At 36.9% G+C, this 23,698-nt stretch overlaps 1 protein-coding gene across 1 annotated transcript; it reads left to right on the top strand.

Annotated features, from left to right (window-relative positions):
* Window positions 1–11,884: 11,884 nt before the first annotated feature.
* On the top strand, window positions 11,885–14,158 carry LOC133793806 (putative pectinesterase 63). Its single transcript, XM_062231080.1, has 4 exons — window positions 11,885–12,546; window positions 13,193–13,399; window positions 13,509–13,759; window positions 13,867–14,158. The coding sequence occupies exons 1-4, from the start codon at window positions 12,031–12,033 to the stop codon at window positions 14,030–14,032; spliced, it is 1,140 nt and encodes a 379-aa protein (XP_062087064.1). The 5' UTR covers window positions 11,885–12,030; the 3' UTR covers window positions 14,033–14,158.
* The last annotated feature ends 9,540 nt before the right edge of the window (window positions 14,159–23,698 follow it).

Below are 23,698 nucleotides of genomic sequence, written 5' to 3'. Positions count from 1 at the left end.
GGGGAAATGGGTACACGGGTTGAAAAAAGTTCAGTAAAAAAAAGTTAAGTAAAAAAAGCTAACTTATTTTGGCGGTACCTTATTTTAAGTTGCCGCCTGAAATTTTTTTCATTTACCATAACTCTTTTTAAAATCTATTATAATCATGTGTTATGCTAATGGGTTTTTGGTGTAGTGGATAAGATATTATTATCAGTTAGTGATAATTAAGGAGACAAACAGTTATGAAATATTTTGACTATCATTTCCCTCATTTTAAGACAATTATTAATATTTTCTTAATTATTTCGCTTAAAGATGGCGAGTGACAGATGCTGGATGAGTGCGAGGAATCGTTGGTCTCTAGAGTATAGAAATTGTGTTAAGGAGTTCTTCGATATTGACAAAAATCAGTTGAACGATCGAGGTTGGTTCGCTGTCCGTGGAAGAAATGTGGGAATGTTAAATTCAACAATGGCATCATACAGTCCTACAATGTGTGGTATTACCATGGAGAGGCACTGCCGTCGCCACCAGCTGTGGTATGAGATCATGATAGAGATGAGATAGTGGATATCCTGGAGGATGTTTACGCTGAATATGACGTTCCTGCTGGAAACTATAATGATCCTCAACATCGCGACAAGTATGGCAATTTATTTAAGGAGATGTCAAGTTAACTGTACCCGGGTTGCCGAAAGTATTCCGCGTTGAACTTCTTGGTGAAGCTGATGCATCTGAAAGTTATTAACAAGTGCAACAATCATTACTTTGATGGTTTGCTGGAATTGTTAGTCGACGCTATCCCTGACGGAACAATTTTACCTAAGTCTAACTATGGGGCGAAGGCAAAGTTGCGGTGTATTGGATTGGGATATGAGTCCATCGATGCTTGCAAGTATGACTGTGCACTGTTTTGGAAGGAGAATGCGAATTTGGAATTGAGTCTGATTTTTGGTGAGTGTCGCTGGCAAGATAATCGTGGGAACGGGAAGAAAGTGGCCCATAAGGTCATACGGTACTTTTTGTTGACGCTGAGATTGAAAAGGCTGTACAGTTCCAGATATACTGCAGAGGATATGAGATGGCACTATTCTAAAAGGCCAAAGGAAGATGGTGTGATGAGGCACCCCACTGACAGTAAGGCGAGGAAGCACCTTGATGAATTGTACCCATCTTTCACAGCCAAACCTCGAAATGTTAGGCTTGGGTTGGCTACAGATGGTTTCAATCCTTTTGGCAACATGAGCAACTCTTACAGCATGTGGCCTGTGACACTTTTCCCATACAACTTGCCGCCATGGAAGTGCATGAAACCACAATCATTAATGTTGTCTATTCTAATTCCAGGTCCTTCTTCATCTCGAAAAGATATTGATGTCGATATGAGAACTTTGCTTGACGAGTTGAAGGAGTTATGGAGGAATTGTGTCGAGACACGAGATGCATACAATAATAGTTCCTTGTTCAATATGCATGCAATAATCTTGTGGACCATTAACGACTACCCAGCTTATGCTATGATGTCTGGGTGGAGCACAAAAGGATACAAGGCGTGCCCCACATGCAATGAAGAAGCTCCTTCTGTAGGGATTAGAAGTAAAATTGCATACATTGGCCATAGGAGGTTTCTTGATATGGATCATGAATGGAGGAGCAAACGAGCACTATTCGACGGTAACAAGGAACTCAGGCCACCACCGAAATATTACTCCGGTGATGATGTGTTGAAGCAATTAGAGAATTTGCAGATTAGACATCCTGGGAAACACAAAGAATTTAGTGGTGTGAAATGCAAAAGGGCTCTGATTGAACTTAATTGGTCGAAGAAGAGCATATTTTTCGAGCTTGATTATTGGAAGGAGTTATTGTTGAGGCAAAACTTGGACGTAATGCACATTGAGAAGAATGTTTGCGACAATGTCTTGGGAACTTTGTTGAACTTAGAGGGAAAATCTAAAGACACTGACAAGGCAAGATTTGATCTAGCAGACATGAAAATTAGGGAAAAACTCCACCTCCGCAAAGATGGAAACAAGTGGAAGAAACCGCACGCCAGTTACACCCTCAGTGTCCCGGAGCGTCGAGTTTTCTGTTAATTTGTGAAGTCAGTTGAATTCCCGGACGGTTTTGCTGAAAACCTTTCGAAGAATGTCAATGTCAATGATGGCAAGATAACTGGGCTTAAATCACACAATTGCCACGTGTTGTTTCAGGAGTTGTTGCCTGCCGCAATTAGGTCGTTTTTGGTTCCTGAAGTTTGGAAGCCAATTATTGAGTTGTGCGGTTTTTTCAAAAAACTTTGTTCACAGAAATTGAATGTGAAAGACCTTGAGAAGATGGAGATAGATATTATCACCATTTTATGAAAGTTGGAAATGATATTTCCTCCAACATTTTTCGACATTATGGTGCATTTGGTTTTGCCTCTTCCGAAAGAGGAAATTCTTGGCGGTCCCGTGCACTTTAGGTGGATGTATCCCATTGAATGTTCGATGGCGGTTTATAAACAGTATGTAAGAAATCGTGCACGTCCGGAAGGTTCAATCGCAGAAGCTTACGTGGTCAACGAGGCCTTAACCTTTTGCTCAATGTACCTTCGGGGGGTTGAGACTCGATTCAATCGACCTCAGAGGAATGACGATCGCGTTGAGTCCCAACCAAATCGGGAATATTCTATTTATAAGGCTGTTGGTCGTCCATTTGGTAAGAAATCAAGTATTCTCCTTAATCCGCAGTTAAAGCAAAAGGCTGAGTGGTATATCTTGAACAATTGTGCCGAAATTAAGGAGTACCTTAGGTGTGTTTTCTAGTCTTTTTTCAATAAATTTTTTTGGTTTATATACCGAGTAAAGACAAAAATCATAACATTGTTGTCCATTTGTAGTGAGCATATGGATGAATTAAGAAGACGAGGGGGGGGGGGGGAATCTTGAAGTTCAACAAGAAGCTGATTTTCCTCAGTGGTTCAAAGAAAGAGTATGTATATTAGTCAATTCTTTTCTGAAACCCCACTTAATCAATCCAAAACTAACTTTCAATGTTAATGTTGATAGGTGAACAGTTTGCATGAGTCAACTCCTACTAAAGTGAATAATGAATTGTATGCTCTCACAAACAAATCAAGCAGCGCCGTGTTCTCATATCCAGGGTTGATAGTGAATGGTGTGAAATTTGTGATTCATGGTCGTGATATGATGCTTAAAACACAAAATTGCGGTGTAATGGTGCCAATTGAGGAAGGAGTGAACTATTATGGAGTTCTGAAAGAAGTAATTGAATTGTCCTACTTGATGGGTTACAATGTTGTCCTATTCAAGTGTAGATGGTTCAATACAAGAAAAATTAAAGTGGAATCCAATTTTACGAGCGTATATGTGAAGGAAGAATGTTATAAAGATGATCATTTCGTTCTCGCATCTCAAGCGAAGTTGGTGTATTATATTTGAGATGTGAAAAATGGGGATGATTGGAGGCTTGTTAATGAATACATTCCGAGGAATGTATGGGATTTCTCAAATTTCGATGTTGATGATACTGAGAACACAAATGATATACCAATATTGCAAGAAGTTAATTCTTCTTCATTTCAATTGTGGGTAGAACTTCCAATTTTTGATAATCTTCAGTATGATCGGGTTGATGTCCATGCCACTGAAGTGTACAACGTCGATGATTTGGTTGGCGAAGGTTCAAATGAATTTGTTGTCGATGATGAAGTTGAATTTGAAGACGACACGTTGGCCGAGTATGAAGATGATGAGGATGACGACAATGTTCTAGTCGATAGTGATAATGATAGTGATGTTCGTAATGATGTAGTTAGTGATGATGAGGACAATGATATGTAATTTAAACAAGTATATGTAACTTTTTATTTAATTTAATGAAAAATTTATTTATTATCATTAATTAATGATAGTATTCATGTACTGGTTCTCATTTTTTCAAGATATTTGATGAAATATCTTGAAGAAATGAGAATTACTACATGATTACTTACTTTCTCCAAGAGATCCACTAGGTCGGAATATGGTAGGTTGGGAAAGACAATAAGTAATAAAATGTTAAATATATATATAAAGTAATAGACATGCACCTAGTGGATGCCTCGGGGATAGCCTATGTATTCATGTACTGCTCCTCATTTGTTCAAAATGTTTGAGAAACATTTTTAAAAAGTGAGGAGAAGTACATGACTCCTTACTATCTCCAAGGGATCCACTAGGTCGGAATAGGGTAGGTTTGGAAATACCATAATGAATAAATGTTAATTTTATAACAAAAAACAATAGACATACATAATTTGAATTAGTTAATTAATGAATATTTTAATGTAGAATGGTCGAACCAAGTAATGACACAGGTGGTGGCTCCAAGGGGGGCAGGGGTGCTTATTACAGTGCCAATATAGAGAAGGAGCTGGCCACCAAAAAAGTTAGTCATTTGAAAGTATAGTTTGATGCACAAACTGGAAAAGCTATTCAAACGTACGGCAAGTGGTTCAACAATTCCATGGCTCATTATTTGCGTAACACCGTACCCCAACTACACTAGCTTGGGAACAAGTAAAACCAGCTGATATCAGTTATTCGAAATAGGCTATCTGTAAGCATTTTTTAAACCTTTAATAACTCACTATTAAATATTTTGTCTATCTTCATAATATTTTAACAAATTCCAAATTTAATTTTGATTTTAGGACAAATTCATTTATCCACAAGACAATCCAGTAATCAACGATGCCATGGTAAGACAAATGCAAAAACATTTGGCTGATTGGCGCCACACGATGAAGAAACACTAGGTAGAGGTTGGAGGAGAGGTGGAGAATGAGAGAGCGAAGTCAAAACCTTTTTGGTCGATTACTTCTTCTGATTGGACAATTCTATGCAATTTTTGGGCTTCTGATTCTCAGCAGGTATGTCGTAGATTTTACATTAATTTTTAATTATAAAATTACAATCTAGATTAATGAGTACTATTTTCTGTTTGATGCGTATATCGAAGAAAAATAAAGAAGCTTGAGCAAAAATGACCATACCAGGAGGACACGGTTCCAAATCCATCATTGCCCATGTTTATGATCACGAAATTATAATAACCTATATCCTTACATTTACGAAAATATTATAAATATCACAATGTTTAAATAATTTGCTTTTTTAGATGGACCCATCTACTGGCGAGCTCTCGAGCATGATCGACACATTCGAGCACCTCCACAAGAAGAAGGATAAGTGGATTAGTGATGTAGCGGCGACAAAACATGTAAGTTGCATAACCTTAACTAATTTATGATCATTTAACTTTAAAAAAGTTTAGTAAATAATTAATAAATATTAATTATTAATTGGTTGTTGTCAATTAGTAATTATTTATTAATTATTAATTAAATTTTTAACAATTAAATCTTTATAATCTATGTGCCAATATTTTTATGATTAATGATTGTGGGCTAAGATAAAAAAAGGAATGTAACTAATGTTGTTCCTGTATCAGGGAGCTTGTGGGTTAAAGTAAATTTGATCATGAAAATCCATATATTAATAAAAAACATTCAAATATAGTTGATGTATATGTTTAGAGACGTAAATTCCCCATTAATGGAATTAACTGCACTTACTGTATATATCAACAACATCTTCATGATTTTGATTTAGTTATGGATTTTCATAACCAAATTTACTTTAGCCCACTTGCTCCCTGATGCAGGAACAAAATTAATTACATTTTTTTTCAATCACTGGTTTGCAGTCATTAATAATAGGATGTTGGCAGATAGATAATAAAGTTATATTTTGTATGTTGTTATATTAAAAATTTATAAGTTAGGTTTTCAAATAATGTTATATTGGAATTCGAGATACGTGCTTTTTATTGTGCAGACTGAGATGACCGAGCGTCGAGCACCGCAGAGTACGACCCCTGTATCATCTGCTGCTTCTTGTGTCGGCGATAATGTCGATGATCAGTTCCCGCCTGATATTGATATTGTCACAGATGTCCTTGGACCCCGCTCGCGTTATAAGAAAGGGTTTGGGGGGGTTGCCTAGGTTGAAGGCAATTGGAGGAAAGAGGGCAGCATCTTCGTCAACTTCTCAAATGTCCGGGCAATTCCCACCTGAAGTGGACACCATTTTGCAGCAAAATCAGGACATTATGCTAGAAGATCTGAACCTAAAGAAGCATACGACTAAACTTGAGAGTCGTCAACGGAGTCAAGATGTCCTACTTAGTGCTTTGTTGAAGCAGGTTGGTGAAATGGCTCCTGGTTTTACTGTTGACTTACCATAATAGGATCCGGACGAGGACGATGATGCTGATGGGGGCCATGATGCTGGCGGGGGCAGGGATGATGAGGCGGGCAGTACTCATTTCTAGAATTTTTTTTATTTATTTACAGTATAATTTATTAGACATTTAATTTACTAAACTACTTTTATATTTTCATGTTTGGTGGAGACAATAAATATTAATAGTTGTAATTTTTTTTATTTATTTATAAAATTTTAATTTTAATTTTATTTATAATTAAATAATATTACTAAAAACTTAAATAATTATTAATATATTAAAATCGAAATTTATTAATTAATATTAATATATTGAAAATAAAATTAGTAATATAATCAAAATAAATTATTTAAAAAATACTTTTATCGGTGCAAAATTACGTCGGCAAAAGTCTCAACACTCACTGCATATATATACCTTCCATGGCGCAAAAACGCGCTACTAAAAGAGTCATCTTTTGCTGGCGCATTTTTGCGTCGCTAAAAGTATTTTCCACAACAATGCGACAAAATTTTTTGCCAGCGCATTCTTATTTTTCCCTGCGCATGTTTTTTTCGCCAAAAGATACCATTGCTAATGCATTACGTTTTGCGTTGGCAAAAGTGCAATTAGCGACGGGAGTACGTCGCGGAATTTTGCCGGCGCAAATTTGCGGCCGCAAAAGTGAGGTTTTTTGTAGTGTTATGAGATCTCGATATCATACACCGCGTAGGTACACCTTCAATATTGTTTGATTTAATTAGTGATAATTAATTCAATCATTATTTTTTGGAAATTAAGTGTTACGAACTCACTAACCCTCTTCTGAAAAAAAAAGAGTATATTCTTATTTGGTATGATGTATTTTATTGAAATTCAAACTTTGTATCGTATGTTTTCAATAATGTTGATCTGTTACCTCTAATTTGAAATCGAACATACTTGGTGTAACGTCCTAAACTCTGATCAATCTCATATTCAACATTCATGGCATGCCCTAACCACATGTTTCTCGTGCATCACATGCGTCACATAAAGGGTGCAGTTTTCTTACATTTGGTTCGAGCGAGAAATAATTATTGAACGATCCTTGAGAACGATCGATGTAACGCCCCAACTCCAGGGACCGTTACGGTGTGCCTTGTAAACAGTGCTAAACTCGCTAATCGAGTCAGTTGGCCAAAATCGTGTAACTAAGTATGATTAGCGGTTTAAGGATTAATAACTTTGGATAAGATGTAACGTTTCACTAAAACGTTTAATATATACATTGGGACCCCAAAAATATAATTTTAAAGTCTACTATAAGAAAATATTTACAACAGGTCGTTCTATGCGGCAAAACAGGGTTTAACCCTAGTTCCACTTTAAACCTCGGCCGTGGCGGACGAGCAGTTGCATATGTACACGTCATCACCTAAGCTCTCCAACTCAAGGATGGTTCAGCTTCCTTTTGCCTTTACCTGCACCACATAGCACCCGTGAGCCGAAGCCCAACAAGAAAACACAATATAACATGATATAATATCAACAGTGATTGTATTAATTATTCAGGACCAACAATCCAAACAAATAGGTGACTAACACAAGAGTCACAAATGTGGGGACAACACCCTTTAGCCATGTGATGATAGGATCACCAGGGCTTAACTGATAGGTTGTCCTTTCATAAGTTCCATCAAGATAGGTGTATGGTGAATGGTCACCAACATAACCTTCCTCATGACCATAGAGTCATAACCTGGGAAAAGTACCCTTTAGCCATGTGATGGTAGGGTCACCAGGGCTTAACAAATGAGTGAGCATCTCACTAGCTTCAACAGGATAGGTTCATGGTGATTGGTCACCAACATTACCTTCCTCCCGATTCTAGAGTCGTAACTATGGAACAGCGTTCCCTAGCCATGTGACAGACAGTCACCGGGGCCCTATGCCCTGGCTCTGAGTGCTAGTCTTAGACTAGTTAAGCGCTTATAAGTTCATCGACCTTAGGGTCGGTCCAGCATTAATGCCATAGAGCCGTTCAATGCTGATATCGATTAGATCTAATCTTTATTCGGCCCTGCGTCCTCGACGCTTATGTCGTTTCTGACCCTCAGGTCAGTGAAACGCGACCAGTGTTCAACTCATTGTGAACTTGATTAATAAATCACAGCTTCACAGATGGATCCAACACCATTGCCGATTCTGACTAATAAGTCAGTGCCATACACAAGTAAGCCATGCCACCAAACATATGTCACATATCCAATAGCCATAAACAAGGTATTCAGCATGCTTACTCAACAAGTATTAATACAATTAGGACCATGCACAAACCCAGAGGCACAAGCTCTGAACAATATCATACTCAGTACTCAAAGCATGCCCTAATCACATATTTCTCATGCATCATATGCATTATATTCAACAATCCAACATGCACCAATAATAGCCATGCATGTCACGTTCAATAGTCAACCAACATGCATCAAGAATAGCCATGCATGTCATACTTAATAATCAACCAACATGCATCAAGGATAGCCATTCATGTCATATATACACAGGGTGCAGTTTCCTTACCTCAAAGTCGAGCTAGAATGTTTAAAAGAACGACCCTTGAGAACGATCAACTTATAATCCTTTAGCGGTCACCTAGTCATAACCAAATATAGGACACCATCAATAAAAATGATTAACATAGGTTCCCAAACCAATATCTAGCCTCCGGGACATCAATCCACACTTAACCGGGTAGTAGGATCGACCCCGAGGCCTATGGCTAGCATCCCCAAGTCAAAAACTCACTTTCAGCCAAAAATGCCCTGATGGGCCGCGGCTCACCGTAGCCATGTCGCGGCTCACCCTCAGACAGAAGCATAATTCTTCCCAGAAACACACTCAGGCCGCGGCACACCATTGCCAGGCCACGACACATTACGCAAACCAGCAAGCCACCAGCTTGCTTCCCCTGCGTTTCTCCTCGAAACCAAACCTTCAAACCAGTCCCAAACTTCAACCTAACATCCAATTCAACCACTAAACATTATCAACAACTCACCCACATCAAAACCCAAGTTACACATCAACTAAACGTCCATTAATTCAAACTGTTTACCAAGAAATCACAAGCTGAAAGTTTAAAGCCAAAATAGAGTATACCATGAAACTAATGGCTGGAACTTACCTCAAACTTGATTTTGAATCCCCTTTAATGGCTGAATCAAGTTCCTAAGCTCCCACCTTTGATCTCCTAGCTTAACTCCTCAATTTGGGCTCTCAAAATTCAAAGACAAGCAAAGGGGAAAAACATGTACGGGAGAGAAGAAGAAGATGAGGATGGGGCTCTGTTTTTGGTTCTATTTTCCACAGCCTACTAACCCTCATATAAATCCAATCTAAATGACCTAAATGCCCCTAGGTCATTTAAGGTTCCTAAAGCCACCCCAAGGGCAAAACCGTCCTTTCCCGCCTATCTCGTTAATTATAATTAACGCTCTCCAATTCCCGTTATTCTCAATATTCTCAAATACCAATAAATCATATCCCATTACCCTTTAATTCCCGATAATGTTCTAATCATCAAAGTGACCCCGAGACTCACCCCGAGCCCCGAACTTAAACCCGTTATGACTAGACCGAACACTTACATCACATGATCGTCTCATGCCGAATAGCTCGAACCAATCCACCTTATAATATGGCTATATTAATTAATTACCACCATGCACCCAAAATACACAATTATGCCCACAGCGGCCAAATTACCAAAATACCCTTATAATAATAAATACTCCCATATGCATGCATTTACCATCATATAATAATATAATTCACATGAACATGCATATGATCATTAAATAGCGTCATAATTCAATTATGGCCCTCCCGGCCTCCTAATCAAGGTCCTAACCCTTATTAGGAAATTCGGGGCATTACAATCGATCCTTTAATCCATTAGCGGTCACCTAATCATACCAAATACAATCTCCAATTGATGAAATCAACAATAAAAGGGTCTTGACCTAAATCTCACTCCCGGGACCCCGAATTGTACCAAAATGGTGAGTATATTCGATCTCGAGCCTTAGGATTTGAAACCTCGAGCCAATAACCCTAAAAAATGCCCAAAATATGCATAAGGAAAAGCAGGATAGCGCTGCAGCGCTACAACCAAGGGAAATTTTCCCTGGCTAGTGTTGTAGTGCTACCCTTTGGGCGCTATAGCGCTAGCACCAGGCAAATTCACCCTGGTTTTAGCCTCCTCTGAATCTTCCATTTCCAACATAAAAATCAAGCTTCCAAACTCCATTTAAACCCCCAAATGAACCCAAATACCATATACACATGACCTAGGCGTCACAACCCAAAGAGCCCTAGCCAAAACTTCCATCAAATTCTCAACTTTCCAACTTAAAATCCAAACTGAAAACCAAAGGAAAACAGAGCAAGAACTAAGGTTTTAATGGCTATAATCTTACCTCAATCTCAGCTTAGCATCCTCTTCAATGGTGGAACACAACCCTAGTTTATCAAAGCTTGGTTCCCTAGCTTGATTCCCCAAAAGAAGCTTCAAAATCCAAGGAGAAATGGAAGAGAAATGATGATCGGGAGAAGGAAAGGATGATGATCTGTTTTGGAAATTCCACAGCTTTCTAATGGCTAACTATAACCTTAGGTTGAAAAGACTAAAATACCCCTAGGTCATTTAAAGTCTTCTTTAGGCCATCAAGGGCAAAATCGTCATTTCCCGCCTATCACGTTAATTATAATTAACACCCTCCAATTCCCGATACTTACAATATTCTCAAATGCTAATAAATCATATCCAACTACCCTTTAATTTCCGGCAATGTTCTAGTCACCAAATTACCCCGAGACTCATCCCGAGCCCCGAAACTAATCCCGTTATGACCAGACCGAAAACTTGCATTCCATGATCATCTCATGCTGAATGACTCGAACAAATCCACATATAATGTGGTATTATTTGTAATTCACCCATATGCATAAAAATATACAATCACGCCATCAACGGGCCAAATTACCAAAATGCACTTATAATTAAAAATGGACTCATATGCATGCATTTATCAACATATCATAATATAATTCACATAAATATGCATATAATCATTTAATAATATAATAAATCAATTATGACCCTCTTGGACTCCTAATCAAGGTCCTAAACCTTATTAGGAAATTTAGGGCATTACACAATTGGTACCCTAGACTCAAATTTGATAAGTAAAATTTTATCAATGTAACAAAATTGTCATCAATTATATGTAATTAAGTAATTAAATTTGAATTTAAAATTTATATAAATGAGTACAGTACTTAGTCATATTAATAAAAATTTATTGAACAAATTTGGCGCCAATGTACGATTTTAAATTAAAAACATAGATTACTAAGTTTGAATTTAGATAAAACATACATAATGCTTATGCTTATTTACCAACAAAAAAGAAACATGGACATATTTCCAGCCCACACTATGTAACAAGTATAAACACTAAACACGTGTTTACTCTCCAAAAATACCCCGTACGTGAATAATAATTAAGCAATTTATTAACGTCATTTTAACATATATCGTAACTGAAAATTAATAATTATCTAAACCCTGTTACATGTACACGAAAATCACGAAACAACTTCATAAGCACCAATAGATACCAGTATATATAATAACTCTAGGTTCTATCTTTTATCACCATCCCCAGAAAAAAGCTTCATTGAAGAATATTAAATCAAAGCCATAATAATTGCCATAGTAAAACAATTATGGCTTTGAAAGTGATATTTTTCGTGGCAGGAGTCGTCCTGACTTTACAGGTTATTACAACCTTCGCCGCGCCGAACTTCATTCCGTCGGAGCAATCAAAGCTGGACGATTGGATTGATCACAACATGAGAGCCTACGAGAAGGACAAGACCGATCTCAGTGAGACAGTTATTAATAATAAGTTCACCTTGGACAAGGTACTAACGGCGGCTGAGCACGCCGTTAAGGTTATGAAGGTGAGCCAAGACGGCAAGGGAGATTTCAAGACGATCACAGACGCCGTGAAAAGCATTCCGTCGGGGAACACGGGGAGGGTGATAGTGTGGATTAGTGGTGGAGTGTACCGTGAGCATATAATGGTGGATAGGTCGAAACCGTTCGTGACGTTTTACGGAGACGAGGCTAATGTGCCCGTGATCACGTTTGACGGCACGGCGGAGAAGTTTGGGACCTGGAACAGCGCCACCGTGGCGGTTGAGTCCGACTACTTCGTTGCTGCTAATATTGCATTCGTGGTATGTATGTATATACACGTTATTTAACATATTATCATTTACTTTTTCTGTTTTGATAAAGAAGTGCAATGATTAGCGACCAACACGGAAACCATGACCACGAATCGTAGAATCACCGTTATTATTCTTTATTAATAATGCCTCGTAATGATTTTTTAAAAACACTTTTATTAAAAAGAAGTACAAAAAAGGAAATCCACGTCACTTTTAATGCTAACTACAAAAATCTTTTGGCCTAGCTAGCATATATGTATAAAGTTTAGTATTTTTTTTAGTAACTATACTTAAATGTATCTAGCTAGCTTTGAAAATGTTTCATATGAATGAAGCATGATATAATGTTTTTGGAGACGTACACGGTTACACATTTCACCGTCATGGGGATGGCATAGGTAAGTTAACTTGTGATATATAGCTACTTTTTTTTCACATTTTTATCCTCAATTGTTAGGAATGGGATGTACAAGTATTTATAGTAGTTAACTTGTGAAATTAACAATATTGCGTCAGAATATTATACTGATCGATCCAGGCCTTATCGTCATACCAAAAAAATATTCAAATAAAATTTATCATTGATACATTTTATTTACAAAAATTGTAATTATTATTGTTCCAATTAAAATGGATGGGTACGTACGTGTAGAATTCGTCTCCAATGCCGAAGGGAAAATTGAACGGTGAGCAGGCAGTGGCATTGAGGATATCAGGAGACAAGGCAGCTTTCCACAACTGCAAATTTATAGGCTTCCAAGACACCTTGTGCGACGACAAGGGCAGGCATTTCTTCAGGGATTGCTACATTGAAGGCACCGTAGACTTCATCTTTGGCAATGGACAAACACTTTACTTGGTATGTATATATATATTATTATTACTCTTTAATTTTAATACTCCTCCTCTATATATATATATATACAGTGATACTAACTAACTGTATAAATTGATGTGTATTTACGTAGAACACAACCATAAGATCAGTTGCCAAGCTAACAGGGGTTATTACAGCCCAAGGGAGGGACAAGGTATCTGAAGGCAGTGGGTTCACCTTCGTTCATTGCAAAATCATAGCTGACGGGGACACTTACTTGGGCCGGGCTTGGAAGGATATGCCCAGAGTGATATTTGCTTACACCTACATGGGCACCCATATCAATGTCAATGGATGGTCCAACGGCATGTGGCCAATCCAAGCTGAGGGCAATAACAATAAGTAAGTAGCTAGTATATTAATGCTGTACTATTATAAATATATATTTGCTATTTCTATTTCAGTAGTACTAATTAATTAAGAAACGACATGTTGTTTTCCAAATGTAGGGATGTGTTTTACGGGGAGTACAAGTGCATGGGACCCGGAGCTAGCACTTCTGGTCGCGTTAAGTATGCAAAGATTCTAACTGATGAGCAAATCAAACCTTTCATGAGCATGACTTTCATCCAAGGCAACAAGTGGCTTATCCAACCTCCCAACCTTAAACGTTGAACCCTGTGATCGTGAGGGGATATAGAGTGCGCGCAATTTATAATATTTGGATATTTTAATGTGCATGTGCAATTAACTCATCAAAATCAAAATATGCTCTATACATATGATCAGAGACTTTTTTCATATTTATATTGATCTCAAACATTTAATTTCAGTATTCTTATATCAGCAATGAGATTAATGTTATTCATTTTTTCACACTATTTGAATTTATTGCATTCTAAATAAATTAATTTATTCACCTCAATAATGTTGGGTATATCTAATAATATCAATGAAAATTATTAGGTTTATAAAATCTCCCATAGTTATTAAAATCTATTCAAAATGGAGGGAAAAAAACATTTGATCTCAATTATATAATAAGTGCAAGTTTCAAATGTCAATTGCAATATACATACAAAAAACACAAACATTTCACTTGTTGTGAAGCAAAATATATGAGTGGAAAAGAAAGCAATATATATACAAAAAAGGCAAATGCTTATTTATTACTCTAATACTAGTTTTGCTTTCTAATTTAGTTTCAATGTGTTACTATAAAGAAAAAAATCACCCATTGCTTTTACTTGATTACTTTAGAGTATATTTTCCATGTGTAGCATGTTTCTTGCATAATACATATTAGGAAGTTGTAGAACTAAATTAATTGAACTCAATTGTATGAATTCTATTTCACCAGTTAAAGCATGTGTTCTTTGTTATTTTTTTCTTTATCCTTATTAGAATCAATTGATCAATTTAATTCATGTAACCAATTTAATATGTTTGCAGTAAAACACTTGAGATTCATTTGTATTGTCTATCATTTTAATTTTTCTATCAATAGAAACAAATTAGAATTTTTTTTAAGAACTAGACTTCATACCTAAATAAATTGTTTTACATTGATTTTGAAGTTAATACTTTTTTTATTATTGGTTTTCCAGATAAATGTGATATCTATTAATCAGAGGATTGTGCCATCAACAACAAAAAGGGTAGCTGTAATTTTAGATACTATGAATAATTATTGTATGTAATTTAATTTTATTAGCTCTTATTTGTGTTTTTACAAGAGAGAGAGGTATTTGTATGAGAATGGATTGTTGATAAAGGCAAGTACTACAGTTGAGAAACTCTCATTAATTTTTTTTTTTGCCACCATCTTGTATTGGATATTCATTTATACTAGTTATATATAATTTTGATTTATTGATATTTTTTTTGTTATTTTATTTTATATAAATAAGTGGTAATTTTTTTTATTTCTGGTGTGATATTTAGCGACAGTTTAAAAGTGTCGACGTAGAGAGAAATTATGACAGATAAAACGGTTGGCGTAGAGAGCAATTACGACAGTTAAAAATTGTCGAGGTAGAAAGCAATTACGACAATTAATAATTGTCAGCGTAGAGAGCAATCATGACAGTTAAAAACTATCGGCGTACCTACCCTTAAGGCATAGGAAAATACGACAGTTAGCCGACTGTTTTCGTTGCTCAATAGCGACAGTTACAAACTTTCAAGAATGCTCAATTTTGTAGGAGTGAGTGTTATAAATGAACCAATCAAGAATGCAAGTGCGCCCTTTATGTAAGGGTATACCATAGCTCGGTTAGCATATAGTTAGTTAATAACATATTATTTACTATAACTATATTGTAGGGATTTTGCCCCTTTGACCCTACACAATTCACACACACATTAATAACAACAAGGTCAAATCTAACATTTCCCTTTGAGATATTTTCTTTTAGATTTACTTTCCTTTTTCTTTTGTTAATTCTTTTAACCTAGAAAAATTTGTGCAGAAACTGATCTATACCCTTCGAGAGTTTTTACCCAGATCTCAGAAGTTCAACAAACACATTCACAAACCGAAAAAGAAAAACTAAAAAAATATAGAGAGATTAAGGAGAGGAAGATGCAAACAGGGATTTAGCGAGGTTCACCACCAAAATCTTGGGGCTACGTCCTCGTGAGCTCGCCTCAGAGTTAGGAGGGCTCGATCTGCACTATCAATGGTAAAGTCTTACAACAAACTTCAAGAATCCAGCTACAATTTCAGCAGGTAAACGTGTTCCTCTACTTTTTCTCTTTTTTGATGTTTTCCCTAAAACCAGAAAACCCTATCTCTCTTCTTACAAGTTTCTTTCTTTTCTCTCAGATACAACAACAAGGAAAACTCTCACATATAGAGTTGGCTTTTTTTCTACAGAATGATAATTCTCTTGCCTTTTTCATTCTAATACTTATATATATATATAAATGAGTAGATTAGCTTTGGGTTGTTACAAATCTATTAGGAATTCAGTTTTAATCTGCTGAGCTGTAATAATGAGCTAACTAATTGTAATCTATTTTTACTAAGAGTTTTCTTGATTCTATATGGGAACTTGTTATTCAACAAATTCCACCCAAGTGCCCATATAGGATCATAGGAATAATGCATAGATAACTCTGAGGGTCTTAACTCTCCACCTTAGTTTCTTATCCACCTGTGTTGACCCTAACAAATTCATGCAGAGCTTGAATTTGTGCAAAGTCACAATTTCAGTTCCCATATCTGCTGGGTTTTATTCGGTAGGCACCTTTTCTATTAGTACTAGCTAGTTCTTGAGTCATTTTTTCCCTGTTGAAATGGTACTTAATCTCTACATGTTTTGTCTGATCATGGAATACAAGGTTCTTACATAAGTGAATACAACTTTGATTGTCTGTGTAGATTATAGGTGTTCGACACTGTAGGTTAATCTCTTTCAATAGGCCATGTATCCAAACAACTTCTTTAATTTCCTCTAGTACTGCGATATATTCTGATTCAGTTGTAGATAATGTTACTACATGCTGTAACTGAACCCCCCAACTTATGCAACTCCCACCTATAAGAAAATAGTATGTTGAAGTTGACCTTCTTTGATCTCTGCCCCCTGCATAGTCTACATCATTGTACCCTTCCAGTTTTAGTGCAAAGTTTTGTTTCCTGTATGTGAGTCCAGTTTGCATAGTTCCCAGTAGGTACCTGTAATGCCACAAAATCTCTAATAAGGTTTAGGACCTTTATTAGGAAGCCGGAAAGGCCATAATTGATTTTTTATGTCATTAAATGATTATATGCATGTTTACGTGAATTATATTATAATATGATGCTAAATGCATGCATATGGGTTCATTTTTAATTATAAGGGCATTTTGGTAATTTGGCCCGTTGAGGGCGTAATTGTGTATTTTCATGCATGTGGGTAAATTATGATTAATACCACATTATATGTGGATTTGTTCGAGCTATTCAGCATGAGACGATCATGGTATGCAAGTTTTTTGTCTGGTCATAACAGGGTTAATTTCGGGGCTCGGGGTGAGTCTCGGGGTGATTTGAGGATTAGAACATTACCGAGAATTAAAGGGTAATGAGATTTGATTTATTGGAATTTGAGAATATTGGAAGTAACGGGAATTGGAGGGTGTTAATTATAATTAACGAGATAGGCGGGAAAGGACGATTTTGCCCTTGGTGGCTGTTAAGGCTTTTATTTAGGCTTGAGGGTATTTAGGTCTTTTCACCCTAAAGGATATGTTTCAGCCATATAAGTTTAGAAGTCTGTAGAAAAAAAACAGAGTAGTCCTCTTCCTTCAACCGTGCACGATTTCTCTCCCATTTCTCTTTGGATTTTCAAGCTCAATTTGAGGAATCAAGCTAGGGAACCAAGCTGTGATAAGCTAGGGTTGTGTTCTACCATTGAAGATGGTGTGTTGCTGAGATTGAGGTGAGTTTTTAACCATAGAATCTCTTGTTTTTGCTCTGCTTTCATTGGAGTTTCAGTTTGGTTTTTGAGTTGGAAAGTTGAGAGTTTGATGGAAGTTTTGGCTAGGGTTACTTGGGTTGTGATGCCTAGGATATGTGTAGATGATATTTGGGTTCATTTGGGGGTTTAAATGGAGTATGGAGGCTTGAATTTCATGTTGGAAATGGAGGATTCGAAGGAGGAAGAACCAGGGCCATTTCTGCCTAGTCCTGGCGCTATAGCGCCCAAAGGGTAGCGCTACAGCGCTAGCCATGGCAAAATGCCCCTGGTTGTAGTGCTAGGGCGCTAGGGGGGCAGCGCTGTAGCGCTACCCTGTTTTCTCATATGCATGTTTTGGGTGTTTTTAAGGGTTTTTGGCTCGGGGTTTCAATTCCTAAGGCTCGGGATCGAATTTACTAACCATTTGGGTACAATTCGGGGTCCCGGGAGTGAGGTTTAGTCAAGACCCTTTCATTATTGATTTTCATTAATGGAGATTGTATTTGGATATGACTAGGTGACCACTAAGGGATTAAAGGATCGATTGTTCTCAAGGGACGTTCATTTGTTATTTCTTGCTCGAACCAAAGGTAAGAAAACTACACCCAGTATGTGATGCACGAGGAACATGTGGTTAGGGCATGCTATGAATGTTGAATATGAGATTGATCAGAGCTTGAGTCTATGTGTTTGTGCATGTTCCTAATTATACTACCAATTGTTAAGTAAGCATGTTGAATGCCCTACATTTGGATATTTGACATATGATATATGCCTGGTAGCATTGCTTACTTGTGCATGGCACTGACCTACTAGTCAGAATCGACAATGGTGTCAGATCCGTCTATGAATCTGTGACTTACTAGTCAAGCTCAACAACGGTTTTGAGCACTAGTCGTATGTTACTGACCTAAGAGTGAGGAGCGGCATAAGCGTCATGAACGCAGAGCCGATGAAAGATTAGAACTAATCGACATATGTATTGAATGACTCATTATGAGCATTAATGTCGGACCGACCCTAAGTTTGATGAAAACTAAAAGCGCTTGTCTAGTCTATGACTAGTTACTCAGAGCCAGGGCCAGAAGGCCCAGGTGACTGTATCGTCACAAAGCTAAGGGGCCCGATCCCATGTTAGTGACTTGCTTATAAGTCACATGGTTTAGGGTGCATATCCCATGTTAGTGACTTGCTTATAAGTCACATGGTTAAGGGTGGTTAAGGGTGCACATCCCATGATAGTGACTTGCTTATAAGTCACATGGTTAAGGGTGCAGATCCCTTGTTAGTGAATTGTTTATTAGTCACTCATCGAAGGGTGTTGATCCCATGTTAGTGACTTGCTTATCAATCACTCATCTAAGGGTGTAAATCCCATGTTAGTGACTTTGATTAGGGCTATAAGCCCAGCATGGTTATCGGAACCACCAGTGTTGAAACACTCATTTGAATAGGATTGACTTGATAGTCATCCATTCAGGAGGGCAGGATTCCTTTTCCTGGATACCCCATCATTATTTGAACTAATTTGCATGCGTGATTAAGGCTGATATTGCTAGGCATGCACTTTATGATTTGATGACATGTTATTACTGTTCATGAGCATATTGAGTTTTTTTGCTGGGCTTCGGCTCACGGGTGTTATGTAGTGCAAGTAAAGGCAAAAGAAAGCTGGACCATCCTTGAGTTAAAGAGCTTAGGTGATGATGTGTACATATGCGGCTGCTCGACCACCACGGCCGAGGGTTGAAAGAGGAACTAGGGTTAAACCCTGTTTTGCCGCTTAGATCGGCTGGTTGTAAATATATTCTTGTAGTTAACCTTTAAATTATATTTTTGGGATCCCAATGTATACAGTAAACGTTTTAGTGAAACGTTATATCTTAACAAAAAAACTTAATCCTAAACCGTTAATCTTACCTATTTTCACGATTATGGCCAAATGACTCGATTAGCGGGTTTAACACTGTTTAAAATGCACACCGTAATGGTCCCTGGAGATTAGGGCGTTATAACTTGCTATCATAGCGAGCCAAGGTTAAGGGTTCCTGAAGACAAGCTGGGCATGTACACTCGTCACTGAAGATAGCTTCACTCAGGGAATGGTAACTATTTCTGTAGTTATGTGCTTAACTGCTTAAATAGAATGTAAATGCTTTACCTGAACATTGTATTAGGGAGCATGAGATTCTGATAGAGCCTGGATCTTGACTATATGATTACATGCTCCATGAACATATATGAATGTGACTATATGATTACCTGCTCCATGAATATATATAAATGTGATATTTTCATTATGGAATTGGAGGCATGGTGTGAATGTTGGAAGAGCAGGGGTTATGAATTGATGAATAAATGATATGGACATGTTTTTAGCACTGCATTGGGTTTGTGCAAGAGGCGTCATCTGGGAGAATGTCGAATTAGTATGCACTTGGTGCAAGAGGCGTCATCTGGGAGAATTCCGAGCAAACGCATGTTTCTTATGTGACATGGTTGGGCATTTCAAGAAGGATTACCCAAGACTAAAAAAAGGACGAGCAAAAGGGGAAGGACAGCTCGGCTCCAGCTCGAGTGTTTATTCCGAGGCAGTCAGAGACTGAGACTGAGACTAGTTCCTCAGGGGTGGCAGGTCAGCTTTTTAATTTTTATTTTGTATTGTGCTGACTAGCTTAGTGCCATGTTGTTCTTTGCTTGTTGCATCTAGAGAAGCATAGAGTTGTTATGCAGATCACATGGTTATGTTGTGATGGGAATGCGATACTGTATTGGTGATTTAAGAGATGAGGTGAATTATTGTGGAAATGACTCATCAATGATTTTGATTAAGTTGGTTAGAACTGACTTCAGTATGATTCAGGATATAGATTGGTTAAGTAAGTTTGGGGCAATGCTAAATTGCAAGGAAAGGATAATAACTCTTGGGCTTGAGAGCGGGAAGCCTTGTGACAGTTGGCACTGTGCATGGATTTTGTATGATGATGACATCTATATTGAGAGCTAGAGTTTTATTGCAGGGGGATGCATAGAACTCTTAGCTAGTGTGGTGGATACCACTTAGATTGTGCCAGTGGGGTTAGGACAGACATGATTAGTCTGTGAGTTTCTGGATGCGCTTCCAGGGGATTTGTCAGGGTTTCCTTATGTAAAGAGAATAAAATGGTGATTTGATTAGTGCCTGGAATGGAATCAGATCTAGGGCCCTGTTTTGAACGACTTCAGCAAAGTTGTAAGACTCATGGGATTCAGTTATGACATAAGATGGTATTCTCCAAGGTGGATCTTAGATCTGGTTAGTACCAGTTAGAGATTAGAGAAAAGGATAAACAGAAGATTGTTTGTATCAGGTAAGGGCACTGGGAGTGCTGAGTTATGATTTGAGAGTTTAATTAATCTTGAGTTGTCTCGATGAATTAGATGAACAGAGCATTCAAAGGATTATTTGAATGGGATTTTTTATCATCTTGGATGATGGTATTGTGATGTATTCTACGAAAAGTTTCCAAGGTCAAGGAACGCCTCGGTAGGCAAGAGTTTCCTTGGATGGGCAGGATATTATATGTGCCTTGGGAAAGAGTTCTGAGTCTTCTTGCAGATCATAATCAGTTAGTATGTGGTTATGACACCTCAGTGACAGGGAGAAGTGATTGCTTATGTTGGGGTTTTATGCCCTAATTAAAACCCAAATTCTTTGTAATCTCATTTTATTATCAATAAAAGAATAGAAATCATTTTTTGACTTGGTCAATCACTTTGCTCACATGTTTTATTTTCATGATTATTTGTTTAATATAAACTTCTGTTAAATCCCGAGCATATAGCTAATCTTATTTATAGTGACGTAATCACAGTGGAATATAAATATGATTATATGTTCAAAAATAAGTTAGTCCTAAGATTAGTCAGTGCACCGGATTTACACTGACTTGCCAATCTACGATATGATCTACTTACACATTACAGTGTTATGTTCTTTCCAGAACATTAGCAAAGTAGATAAGATCGGATGTATTTGTTACATCGGACAGGACTGATATTGACAGTTGATAAGATAAGTAAACATATTGTTATTATCTATTCTAGTCATATCATATAGTTGACCGTAGGTCAATTCATTCTCAATTCTGAGTGGTTAGTATTCTAACTGATTGTATTATTTGAGTTCTTTGACTTGTTCGTTACCAGCTTACCCTACGGACTAGCCCATACTTACATCTTGGGAACTCAGTAGTATAATTAAGTGGGAGTGTTAATCATAGATATGAACATCTATAGCTTCTGATGAAGAAGTGAAACGATGGTTTCCTTTTAGTTTGGTTCAAGGTGTTAAATGATAGAGATCTCATTTCAGTAATTAAATTAGTTTACTGAAATATCATTTACAAGGAACTAAGTGTTTTAAGGATAAAATACAATGAGGGGTAAAACGGTATTTTAGTCCTGTCTCATTGTAGACCGTCTATAGAGGATTTAGTGAAAATTATGGTTGTAAGAATGGATAATTAATAGCATATCTATATTTGTTATAGAGCGTTCTATGAATTCAAGAGTGCAATTCCAAGTCTATAGTGGAGTCACGAGGAATTAATAAGTTAGTAAATTTATTTGTTAGATTTATGATAACTTATTGGAGCTTGATTTCATAGGCTCATGGTCCCCATTGTACCTTGGATAAAATCATATAGATAGTCTCAATTAATTGATTTAATCATCAATTAGAATTATCAAAGTTGACCAGGTCAATTTTGGATAATTTCACAGAGTTGTGTAATTTTGAGAAGAAAAGAGAAATTATGGCAGATTTATTAATTAAGATAAATTGATATCTAAATTAATAAATAAATTTAAATCAAGGTTCAAATTATAAATAATTAATTTGATAAAGGATTTAAATAATTATTTAATTAATTAAATCAATAGAAAATAATACAGGCCTTGATTTTAAGTCCAATGGGCTTATAATCAAATGGGAAATTTCACAGGCCTATAGCCCATGATAATTTCGACCTAGGTCTTCAAAATGGCTGTTATTTTATTGATTTTTTAATTAAATTAAATGGTCTAATTGAGTCTATAAAAGGAGTGCTTAGAGAGAAGATGTAAGAGACGGCAGATAAGTCACAAGTCAGATTTTCTGATAGTTTTATATTCTCTCTAAACACAAGTCCTTTTCTAAGCCACTTTGTTATTTTCTCTTCTTCTCTCTATATCTATCTCATGTGTTGAGAATTTCCCACACTAGTCTAGGTGGTTCTAAGGATACATTGGAAGATCGTGAAGAAAATAGAAGATCGATTCAGTTTCTTGATAATACTCTGCGACAGAGAGGATACAAGAGTTAGAGAAACTGAAGGAAGGACTCTTAATTCCGCTGCGTATACTGTAAGTTTTATATTATTTGTTTCTCTTTGAATTCAATTTTAGAAACATGTTTTAGGCTATCTCGTATTAATTTATTTAATATTAGATATACATGAAAATAAATAAAGATCCTGTATAAGTTTTTCCAACAGCTTATGCATCATGTTGGTTAAAAGATCTGACCAGAACTAGAGTAGAGTTTCTGGTGGGCCAGATGGCTAGTTTTATGCTTGAGATTACTATCTCAGAGTAGATCAAAACGAAAGAAGATTAAGTGAACCACGGATAGGAAGGATTGAGTGGGAATTCTTAGCTAGATTAGCTAAGGATTAAACAGTTTCATGTATGGGTTATTATGATGCAAGGACCGGACTTGGGATCCGATGGACATTGGGATTAATTGGGAGATTCTGAATAAATCTCATGTTACTCTTTTATTCACTTCATTAGACATCCTGATAATGTATCAGAGTTTGAAAATTTTATAGTGATGGCCTGGGATGGAGAGGGCATAATGGTATATGTGGTAAAG

Source organism: Humulus lupulus, chromosome 8 (assembly GCF_963169125.1).
Source record: "Humulus lupulus chromosome 8, drHumLupu1.1, whole genome shotgun sequence".
Classification (NCBI taxonomy): domain Eukaryota; kingdom Viridiplantae; phylum Streptophyta; class Magnoliopsida; order Rosales; family Cannabaceae; genus Humulus; species Humulus lupulus.
The sequence above is the reverse complement of the archived record's forward strand: the minus strand, read 5'-3'. Positions and strand labels throughout refer to the sequence as shown.